We start from the raw sequence: 12,065 nt of genomic DNA, 5'->3' as shown, positions 1-12,065 counted from the left end.
TGGCCAAGTAATGGAAGCTTAATTGGGGAAGCATTATGTGAACAGTAAAGAAATTTTGGAAGGTTTAAGATACTTATAGAAAAGGCTGTGGAGGCCAAGTCAATGGATATTTTTAAGGCAGAGATAGATATATTTTTGATTAGTACAGGTGCCAGGGGTTAAGGGGGAAAGGCAGGAGAATGGAGTTAAGAGGGAAAGACAGAGCAGCCATGATTGAATAGCGGAGTAGACAAGATTGGCCGAATAGCTTAATTCTGCTTTTATCACTTATGAACTGATGAAGAATTTATGAAAAGGATAAGACTGATTCTCAGATGAAAACGCAGAATCGAGGAAAAAGCATGTTGCAATAGTATCAGGGAGGAATGGAAAGAAACACATTGGGAGACCCACAGGTGAGGTACCGGAAGACTGGAGGGTGACTAATGCTGTGCATTTATTTAAGAAGCAAGGATAAGCGGCGAGCCTAACATCAGCAGTGGGAAAGTTACCAGAGGAGATTCTGAGAGACAAGATCTATTTATATTTGGAAAGGCAACTACTAATTGTGAATAGTCAGCATGGCTTTGTGCATGGGAAATCATGGCTCGTGAATTTGATTGAATTTTTTGAAATGGTGACCAAGATGATTGATGGGAGAAGGCGGTAGACGTTGTCCACAACAACTTTAGCAAGGCTTTTGACAAGGTCCTGCATGGTTGGCTAGTGCGGAAGTTGAGATCACATGGGATCCAAGATAAGCTGTCCATTACTTATTAGCTTGGTGGAGGGAATCAGAGGGTTTTAGTGAATGGTTGTTATTCAGGTTGGAGCCTGTGTGGCACAGGAATCTGTGCTGGATCTCCTTTTGTTTGTCATTTATATTAACCATTTGGATGAGAATGTTAATAATTTTGCAGATGAGGTCAAAATTGCTGATAAAATGGACAGTGAATGATCTCAGATTGCAACATGATCTAGAAAAGTGGGCAAAGGAATGGGAGATGGAATTTAACTCGTGCAAGTGTGAAGTGTTACATTTATGGAGATTAACCAGGGCAGGACATGACACTGTGAATGACAGGGCATGCACTGTGAATGACAGGAGCCTGGGGAGTGTTGCAGAATAGAGAGACTTTGGGTTACAAGTGTATAGTTCTCTGAATGTGAAGGCAGGTAGGCAGGGTTGTGAGCAAAGTGTATAGCAGGCTTGCATTCACTGATGGGACACTGAGTACAAGAGTTGGGACGCCATGTTGTAGTTGTACTAGATGGTGCAAGTGACAAATAAATACCATACCAAACCAAACTAGAGTGCATCGGTTTAAGGTGAGTGGGGAAAGATTTAAAAGGGAGCTGAGGGGCAACCTGATATTGGTGAGATCACACCTGGAATATTGTGTGCAGTTCTGCTCACCATATTACAGGAAGGATGTAATTAAGCTAGAGTTCAAAAAAAGATTCACAAAGATGTTGTTTGGACTGGAGGGCATGATTTTATATGAAGACACTGGATAGGCTAAGACTGTTTTCCCTGGTGCAAAGGAGGCTGACGGGTGATTTTACAGAGATTTATAAAATCATGAGCAGCATAGATAAGGATAATCAGTCTTTTTCCCAGGGTTGGAGTCTAAAACTAACAATATACTTGTATTGTATCTGAGATGCTTATCTTATATGTTTCTAAGTGCTTATGCATTCATAAGATCATAATTAATAGGAGCAGAAATAGGCCATTCGGCCCATCAAATTTACTCCGCCATTCAATCATGGCTGATCTATCTCCCCCTCCTAATCCCATTCTCCTGTCTTCTCCCCATAACCTCTGACACCCCTTACAAATCAAGAATCTATCTATCATTGCCTTAAATATATCCAGACTTGGCCACAGTCTTCTGTGGCAAAGAATTCCACAGATTCATCACCCTCTGACTAACAAAATTCCCCCTCATCTCCTTCCTAAAAGAACGTCCTTTAATTCTGAGGCCATGACCTCGAGTCCTAGATTCTCCCATTGTGATATTTATTCTGAATTGTACACAAAAATGTGTTTTACTTTACCTCGGTGCAGGTGACAAATAAATACCAGACCATACCAAACCAAACTAGAGTGCATCAGTTTAAGGTGAGTGAGGAAAGATTTAAAAGGGAGCTGAGGGGCAATCTTTTCACATGGAGGATGGTGAGTATATGGAATGAGATGTGAGAGGAGCTGGTAAAGGTGGGTCCAGTTACATTTGGGCAGGTTCATAAATTGGAAAGAGATAAGGACTAAATGCGGACAAATGAGACAAGCTAAGGGAGACACTTTGGTCGGCATAGGTAAGTTGTGCCTAGGGCCAATTTCGGTATCATATAACTCTATAATCTTACGTGGGAGTCTTAAAGGCCGGCTGGTCAAAGCTCAGGACCAGCACATTCCCAGGAGAATGAAAGATAACAATGTCAAAGTTAAAGAACCTTTCATGACAAGGGACATTATAAGTTTAGTTTAAAAAAAGCATATTAAAGGATGAGGAAGCTGAAATCAAACAGACCTTAAGGAATATAAAGGTGAGAGGGGGAAAGTTTAAAGGGGACTAGACCAAGTGGGCCCAAACCTCTCATGCATTGGTGCAGCACCCTCTCCTCCCCCCTCCCCTCTTCCCCCTCCCCTCTTCCCCCTCCCCTCTTCCCCCACCCCTCTTCCCCCTCCCCTCTTCCCCTCCCCTCTTCCCCCTCCCCTCTTCCCCTCGGTCTAGGCTTAAGCTCAGGGGTGACCGCGCTTTTGCGGTTGCAGCTCCTAGACTGTGGAACAGCATCCCTCTCCCCATCAGAACTGCCCCCTCCATCGACTCCTTTAAGTCCAGGCTCAAAACCTATTTCTACTCCCTAGCGTTTGAGGCTCATTGAGGAGGCGCTGTGAACTGTTTGCGTGCTACTGTATGTTTCATTTTTTTCCTTAGTACCTAATCAGATGTACAGCACTTTGGTCAGCGTGGGTTGTTTTTAAATGTGCTATACAAATAAAATTGACTTGACTTGACTTGACTCTTCCCTCTTCCCCCTCCCCTCTTCCCCCTCCCCTCTTCCCCCTCCCCTCTTCCCCCTCCCCTCTTCCCCCTCCCCTCTTCCCCCTCCCCTCTTCCCCCTCCCCTCTTCCCCCTCCCCTCTTCCCCTCTCCCCTCTTCCCCTCTCCCCCCTCCCCTCTTCCCATCTTCCCCTTTCCCATCTTCCCCTCCCATCTTCCCCCTCCCTCCCTCCTCCCCTCAATGCTCCCTCCCACTCCCATCCCCCTCCCTCCTCCCCTCCCTTCCTCCCCTCTCCCCCTCCATTCTCCCTCTTCCCCTTCACCCCTCCTCTCCCCTACCCCTCCTCCCCTCCCTCCCTCTTCCCCCCCTCCCCCTCCTCCTTCCCCCTCTCCCTACCTCCCCTCCCCCTCTCCCCTCCCTCCCTCAACCCCCAAGTCCCCCTCCCCCCTTCCCTTTCCCCCCTCCACTCCATCCCCCCTTACCCTCCCCCCTTCTCCCCTCCCTCCCTATGAGATAGATTTAAATTTTAAAATGTGAATAACTTAAAAAATATAACACCGATTTCAATGAAACTTCTTCCATTTGCACCAAAGGGACGACGGTGAGTAAGGTAGGCCTAAAATTATCACGCTGTCGTGTACCATTTTGGCTGTAGTTCAGGAACAAACAAGCAAACAAAAGTGAGTTTTAGTATATCGATGTGCAGGGCAAGTTTTTTGCACAGAGAGTGGTAGGTGCCTGGAATGCCCTGCAGGGGAGGTGGTGTAAGCAAATATGACAGCGATATTTGAGAGGTAAGCATGAGGCAGTGGGCAATAGAGGGATATGGATCACCCCCAGGTAGATGGCAATGTGGTCAGGCATAGTAGAATGAAGAGCCGGTTCCTATGCTGTACTGTTCTATGATTTGTGAATATTTGGAGCCAAGCTGATACCATATATATGGTGCTTTTAGCTCTTGTAATCAGGAAGGATTTTCTTACACTTGCACCTGGCATGGACCCTTGATAGCTCTTTCGTTCTCTTCAAGAATATGATGAAAGATAATTTAAACACTTAAGGGTGCTTGCCACCTTGAATGAAAAGTCAAAATGAGTGCAAAATAAGGTCCTCACAGATGCAATATGACATATGTCAGCAGGTGAATTTACACAGAGCTGTAAATTTTGCATAAGTAAAATTTTTCTCTGTTTCCATTTTCCCAGTATTCTGCGACTAATGATACTGTGAGAGAACAGTTTTTTTTTTCTCCTCTGGATCTCTAGAGGAGAAAAAAAATAATTGTAGCTTTTGCGACAGACATGCCTTGTGATGGGGAGCTCAAGTACAAGAGTGTAAAGTTTGAAGAATCCAATTGCTTTTTCATGACATTGTCTTCCTCATGACAAAGTGGAGTCATTTTTCGATATCATTATGCACTCTACAACATCATTTAAATAATTTACTGATTGCATGGCAGGAGAGGATTCACCCAAGTGAATAAAGAGCATTTGTGTGAATTATTTGCTGTCCTGCCTACCATTATGCAGCATTTCTTATAATGTTAATAACAAAACCTTTCATAAAGGACATGAAAAGACATGCTAGATATTCTGATGCTGACACTTGGGAATACTTCATTATCTTAACCTCTTTTCTGATTTGCAAAGATATGGAAAATGTGCTTGTATTGATGGTTCATCCAAGGTTTATTTTCCATCTTCGTCTCTTTCAGAAATATTTTGTTGTTCCGACTTCAGAAGGGGAAGAGGACATGTTTTCTAGCGTAAATCGCAACAAGTACATGGTGACGGATAAAGCAGTGTATATCAGTAAGTGAACGGTGATACCTTTCCTTTCTGAAGTCAATGTAGTCAAATTTCTGGAGTACAATTTACAGCTGTTAATTTAGTTTGGAGATACAGCGTGGAAACAGGCTCTTCGGCCCACCGAGCCCGCACTGACCAGTGATACCCGCACATTAACATTATCCTACACACGCTAGGTACAATTTACACTTATACCAAGCCAATTAACCTACATACCTGTACATCTTTGGAGTGTGGGAGGAAACTGAAGATCTCGGAGAAACCCCAGGCAGGTCACGGGGAGAATGTAAAAATCTGTACAGACAGCACCCGTAGTCAGGATTGAACCCGGGTCTTCGGTGCTGTAAGACAGCAACTTTACTGCTGTGCCATCGTGCTGCCCGTACATGTGGCAACTAGCTGTTGATAAATTGGTCATTCAGTGTTGGTGAACAAGAATAAATTTCTACCTACCAGTTTTAATTTCTTTTTCACTCTGAAAGAATTTTCAAATATAATTGACTACCAAATATATAGCAAACTTCTGACCCAAAACTCACCTGCCCATGTTCTCTAGACATGCTGCCTGACCCACTCCAGCACTTGATGCCTATTTTTGAAACCTATAACTACCTCTTTTAGTGAATTTTCTGTCAGGTTTTATCCTTGAAACTTAACTGAAATACCCCTAAAAGGTACACAGAAATATTTTCTATGACTGAGATGTATTTCCCACTTTCGGCTCTAGTCACCCTTTAAGCCAAAAAATCATTTAATCCTTCTCCAATGTCTCTGTTCAAATGAGCTTAATTAGAAGCTCTAAAAATATAGTTAAATCTTCTTCTTAATGTGCAACACGTTCTATATTATGAACAAGACCCTGTGAGAATGGTATTAAATTTCTTCTTTTTTTGTCAGCCAGATTTCCTGCAGGTTAACAATCCTCAGATTTGTGCACAACGTGGAATATTTGGGTGGAAGAAAGACTTGATGAGTAAACTCAGTCTGAATAACATTAGTTGATATTAGTTTATTATTGTCACGTTTAATGTGATACTGTGAAGAGCATTGTTTTGCGTGCTATCCAGGCAGATCAGACCATAAATGAGCTTAATCATACTATAAGTGAGTGCATCAGACAGCGTAAACAATAAAATAAACAGAGTGCAGAATATGGTGTTCCAGCTACAGAGGAAGTGCAGATAAAGCAAATGCAAAGGGCAGCAACGAACTAGATTAGGAGATCAGGAATTAATCCACGTGAGAGGTCCATTCAAGAGTCTGAATGTAGCAGGAAAGAACCGTTTTTTATATCTGATGGCATGTGGTTTCAAGCTTTTGTATCTGCCTGACAAGAGAAGAGAGAATGACCTTTGATAATGTCGGCTGCCTTCACGAGGCAATATGAAGTGTAAATAATTGGGTGCTTATTGTTTAGCTGTGCCAAGGTTTTGATGTGTTCACCAAGCTTTTAATGATACCCAGAGGCTGTGAAATGCGATGACACACAGTTAAGGTATTTAAGAGCTTTCTATGCTAGATGAGTTAATGAGGAAATGCACCAGGCGACAGTCATGGTAAGGATAATACATTACCAGTACGGCCATGATGGGATCCTGAAAATTTGTATCATCTGCTAATGGACATTATGTCAGTTGGCAACCTAGGATTAATAAGGGACATATCTAAATGCCTCTACTTAAGAGAGGTGAGGAAATAGCAGAGAATATTGCAGAAAGGAGGGGCTGTGAGTGAATGTTGATAGCTCAAATTTTGTGTAATCTTTCTGGATCAGAGTAAAACATTGAGGCACCGCTGCAGTGGGTCTTTGGATTCTGATACAATTTAGAAAAATTGTCTAGAAACATTTGTATGAGGCTGACAAACATTTGTCCTCTTTCACCTCCATCAAACTGCAGAGGGTGAATTCTGAAGAACTCCCTCGATAGGCATGATTGGAACAGGACTGGGCTGTCACTTAAGAGCAGAAGATGTGTGGCCAACCAGTTGTACATGGTTCAGTCTCAAGCTTTATTAAAAACGGTGAAGTAGCAATTTGCTATAATTTTATAATAGCAAATTATAAAAGCTGCACCCAACCATTCTTGCGATTCCCATCTTCCTATTAGTTGCTCCAGTTCTCTTGCTTCATTCACTTGCTGCAATGGAGCCCATCTGTGATCACCAGGCCAAGGAATCATATGTTCATAAGTTCATTAACGGGAATTCTACGGTACAGAAAGAGGCCATGACTCATCTTACTTGTGTCAGTAAAATGATTTACTTACTTTTGAATTGTTAGTAATTTTGGTTTAAGTTAATTTATGCATGAACTGGAAAGGGTGCAGAAATAGTTTACAGTAATGTTACCTGGTTTGAAAAATTTGAGTACAAGGTGAGGCTGGATAAGCTGGGATGTAGGAGGCCAAGAGGTAATCTTATAGAAGTATCTGAAATCATTAAGGGCATGGGTAAGGTGAATAGCTTTTTTTCCTGGGGTAGGGGGACTCTAAAACTAAAAACCATCTAGAAAACTAGAAATGCTGCATTTTCACAAGAGCTGCCTTTTGGATGGGAATCTTATTCATTTACACATTCAGATTTCCTTATGATATAGAAGGAGGCCGTTCAGCCCATCTTTGCCCATTTCATCATGTGGCTGTCACTGCTCATCCCCTCCAGCTCCTTTTGATGTATATGTAATTTGCATGTGACTTCTGTAGCAAGGCATCAGAGTAAATCTTCACCTGCATTTGCATGGACTGTAAATCTGTGGAGACGGTTATTAAAATGGCTGATTATACTTCTGTATTTCTGCATCAGCTCAACACTTCGATGATGAAGATGAAAATTTGCCCCAAAGCATTTTTATCTGAACTAATCATCATGCTGGATATCAAATTCATGGGCTCATAAAATAGCGTTCTGTGATCCATCTTGTGCTCTCTGGCATGGATTGTGTTCTGCTCAAATATTCAATGAAGCATTAGTAAAAGTGATGGATTGGAGCAAATCTGTCCCTCTGCCTATATTGATAAGATATCTGGATACCGTCCAACTCGAAACAGTTTTGCAGTGTAACTGGTGCATCAGTTGCTCGTTTGCTTGGTACACTCTGTCGAACCAAGTAATTATACAACCAAACTTACTGATATCTTACATCATCTTACTTCAACTGAGTGTAACAATTACTGTTACCTAGGAACTCCTTTCAACTCATCATTAAATAATTCTTAATATTATTTGATTATTAAACCATTTGAAGGACAGCACGTAATCATTAGATAATCAGAGGGAACTAACAAGGACAAATTCTAAGAGTTAAAATATTTTCTAATGAACCTGCCACACCATCATTCTTCACCCATTACACAAATTTGCTGTTCAAATTGTAATAGGAACCAATGAGGGTATTCAATGAATCAAGCCGTGAACATAAACAGTACAGCACAAGAACAGGCCCTTCAGCCCACAATGTCTGTGCCAAATCATGCCAAGACTATCACTTATCTGCCTGCACATATTCCATATCCCTAGATTCCCAGCACATCCTTAATCTTACCCAAAAGTCTCTTAAATACTACTATCATATCTGTCACTTACAACCACCAGCCCAGACAGTGCGTTCCAGGCACTCACTACCCTCTGTGTAAAATAAAACTTGCCCCGTACATCTCCTTTAAACTTTGCCCCTCTTCCCTTAAAGCTAAGCCTTTAGTATTTGATATTTCCATCCTTGGTGGCACTTGGTGTTTGTATACCTGTGGAAATGCAAAACTTCACATACAAGAGCAACTATCAGAATGATAGCCACATTGAGTACATTTTCGCCCTTTTTCTGTAGATTTTCTACACATGTTCCACGGATTCACTCAATTTTATGATCTTCGTATAATGGAAACTGACCATGCAAGGATCCTTAGACCAGCTGCCAAATAATGTCCTCACTTTTACTCCTGCTGACCTCCGTCCTGAGGCCAGATGTGTATTAATCTGTGGACTGACAATGAGTCTGAAAGCAGTGACTTTGTCCAGAAAGAGAAAGGCTTGGACTTAAGGACCTCCACTTTCTGGAATCATCATCCCCCCCCCTCCTCTCCCCTTATTTCCGTGTCCTTCTCAATGGACTTGACAAAAGGATCTATACAGTTAACAAGGAGACAAGGCATATTGTCTAATTTTGGATTTGATTTGGAAGCTTTTTGTTTCTCACCTATTGATTAGGATCGTGCTACAGAAGTTTATGTAAATTACTCAAATCCATTTATAGATTCCCCACCTAAAACACATTTTGGAGACCCTCATCATTATGCATGTGGAATTTTGTCAAAGGCTTTCTCCTGGTCTAAGCTGACTATGTCGGTGTCCATCCTCTCTCCTGTGTGCAGGTGGACGTAACCCTGAGCAGCGGAAGCCTGTGAAAGGTTTTCCTCACAGGTGCAGCGCACGTGTGGTCTGGGTGAATCACCTGGCCAAGATCAGCCTTTACTCTACTGGTGATGATGATGCATAGCACCTGCAATGCACATTTAACAGTGAGATTGTTTGACAATTTGTAATTTCCTCCTCCCCTTTTGATTGTGGATGCAAGTGGATGATGGATTTTGAAAGTTGCCAACAGGATTTGGAGTGTTGTACGCTTTCAACGGGTCCATTAAATACTGGTATTTTTAAAAACAGCTGTCCTTCCAATGGTGTTGGCAGAGGGGCAGGTGCAAGACCTGGCCACCTGTCTTCCAAGTCTCATTTACATAATATCAGTAATTTGCCGTTGAATCATCAAGCCTCCTTAAATAGACTTAGTGATTCCCCAGTGATAGTCATCTCATATAAATAATCTTGATAACCCTACGCCGATGGACAGCCTCGTTGGAATAATGGTGATTCTCCACTGTTGGGCAATATTGCCGGCCATATCACCGAATGCAGAGAAGGCAGGAGCAGGAGGAAAACAGCTGCTGTGTCTACCCAAACCTGGACCAGGGCAGGACGGGAGGTAACTTGTGAAGAGGAAATGAAAGGATCTGCATCAGAAGGCAAGATATTTCTGCAACTTAGTGGGGTGTTAAAGCAAAAGTTAGAGCGGTGGATAGGTCACTTCATCCAATGACCGTTGGGACTTGATAGTTATAACTAGGTCCTGTGTGCGTTGATTAACCACCCAATCATAAGTTTTGATTCTTTCACTTTTTGCCCCTCACTTATATAAAATGAACCCTAATCCTCCGAAGAAGGTATTGCCACTCTGAAATAAAGGACTACAGATGAGCAGAATATTAATCTGATCAGGAATGGGACTGCTGGTAACAGGGGTCTTCAGATGGTGAGTTTGGGAACTTTGGAACCAGACTGAGCTACAGGCAGTCAACAGATAATGTGAGATGTAGGCTTCAGGCTTGTCTCTGTGTTAACATTGTGCTAATTGATGGTTTAAGGTTGGCTGGGGAGATTTATTCAGGTAATCCAAACTGAGAATTTAAATTACAGCATTAAGGTTAACACTAAAGTGCATAGGAACTGTTTCATGTAAGGGTGATAAATCCCTGGAATTCTCTGTCTCAGAGACCTTTAAAGCTAGATCATCAGTGTTATTTAATGATGAAGTAAATACATGTTTGAAAGGTCAGAGAGTTGTGAGCTATGGGCAACTGACACTGAAGAGTAGATGAGGGGCAGATCAGCCATGATCATATTGAACGGCAGGACAGGTTTGAAGAGCCTACTCCTGCTCCTATTTTGTTCTTGTGTTCAGTGAAGTGACATAGGAGTGCGGGATTGGTGGTGGAGTATGAGGCTCTAGAATTAGTTTCTCCGGGCCTTATCCTGAAACATTTGTACACAATATTTAGACTGGCTCTGTCACAAGGGAGCCCCATATATCCTGGCCCGAAGCAGCAATTATTGCCGCCCTCTTAATCGAGCCAAGACACAGATCATTGCTGAGGTAGTTTCATGTGTTCTGGCTCCTTCCCAGCACCTCGTCAGTGGTGCTGCTGTTACTAAACAGGATTGAATACATTAAATCATTGAATGCACAGTGCTGGGACCTCCCAGGATGCTGATTCCAACACCAATAGCAGGGATCACTGCCATGCCTGGTTTGTAATTTCCTGCCAGTTTATTTTAAAAATCATTTATTTATAATGTTATCCCGGCATTGTTCCGTTTCCTTGAAAATAAATTACAAACAGCTTTTGCCATTTTTCAGAAGATTATGGTTATAAGGTGCTCACAGTAAGTGACACAGCTGGTAGAGCCACAGTATTTGAGACTCAGGTTCAGCCCTGATCTCAGGTGCTGTCAATTCTCCCTGTGATCACGTAGGTCTCCTCAAGGTCCTCTCATTTCCTCTCACATTCCAAAGATGTGTAGATTGGGAGGTTAACTGGCCGCTCTTCATGTGTATGTGAGCGGTAGAATCTGCGGGGGGATAAGAAAGTGGTGAAAATGAAAATAAATGGGATGAATAGAGGATTAATGCAAATGTGTGCTTGATAGTCAGCATGTTCTTGGAGGGGCAGAAGGGCCTATTTCTGCACTGCATCTCTTTATGATTCCAGATCCAACGACTGCTGTAGATAGAGAAATAATAGTTTCATTTTACCAGATACTGTACAGTTTTAGGGAGAAAATAATTAGCATTTCGAAAGTGCCTTTACAGCAGTAAGTACATTTGAAATGGTTACTCTCTAAAATGGAATACCACCTGGTAAGTCTAAGGTTCTGTTAACATCAATGACCAACAGAAGGATCTGAGCAGAGAGCAGATGCTGGGACAGAGATTAAAGGTAGCTGCAGTATTCAGAGATTCCACCAACCCCATTAGGGTGTGTTAGAACTTTTCCATGACTGTTTTGGTCATTTGCACCCTGCTGGGGTGAAAGCATTGGGGCTCCAGATGGCTACTGGCCTGACCCAGTCTGAGAAAGTAGGAATGTTGGCAGGTTAGTGGTGAGGAAGGATTGGAAATTGGTACTTGGGAGTTAGGGGAAGAAACAACATTTCCAATGCTGGAAACAGCAATGCCAGGATGGGAAGGTTGGTGCTCAGCAACTTAAGGATGAGGAGGAGCAGGACGTGTATCTCATAGACATGCTTGGAGAAGGCATGAGGGGAAATTATTAAAAGAAAACAGATTGGGAGCTCTCAGTTAAAACATAGACATTGCACCCCATATTCTGCTAGGGTAACTTACAACTCAATGGTCTGAACATTGAATTTTCCAATTTTAATTAACTAACCCACAACAGCCTACTTCCCCCTCCCCATTCTCCTCCAAGAACACCCC

The 12,065-nt window shown here is 42.4% G+C and overlaps 1 protein-coding gene across 3 annotated transcripts in view; it reads left to right on the top strand.

Moving 5' to 3' along the window:
* LOC144596679 (inactive phospholipase D5-like) overlaps positions 1-12,065 on the top strand; it is an 82,350-nt gene that overhangs the window by 59,282 nt on the left and 11,003 nt on the right. The window contains exons 9-10 of one of the 3 annotated variants that reach the window (XM_078405335.1): positions 4,705-4,801; positions 6,697-7,690. In XM_078405335.1, the coding sequence (XP_078261461.1) occupies positions 4,705-4,801; positions 6,697-6,710 (111 nt within the window). In that variant the 3' untranslated portion in view covers positions 6,711-7,690. Of the gene's footprint in view, positions 1-4,704; positions 4,802-5,695; positions 5,871-6,696; positions 7,691-12,065 lie in introns of those variants that run through there. The other 2 variants (XM_078405334.1, XM_078405333.1) reach the window with 2 other exon arrangements.

Source organism: Rhinoraja longicauda, chromosome 9 (assembly GCF_053455715.1).
Source record: "Rhinoraja longicauda isolate Sanriku21f chromosome 9, sRhiLon1.1, whole genome shotgun sequence".
Lineage (NCBI taxonomy): Eukaryota > Metazoa > Chordata > Chondrichthyes > Rajiformes > Arhynchobatidae > Rhinoraja > Rhinoraja longicauda.
The sequence above is the reverse complement of the archived record's forward strand: the minus strand, read 5'-3'. Positions and strand labels throughout refer to the sequence as shown.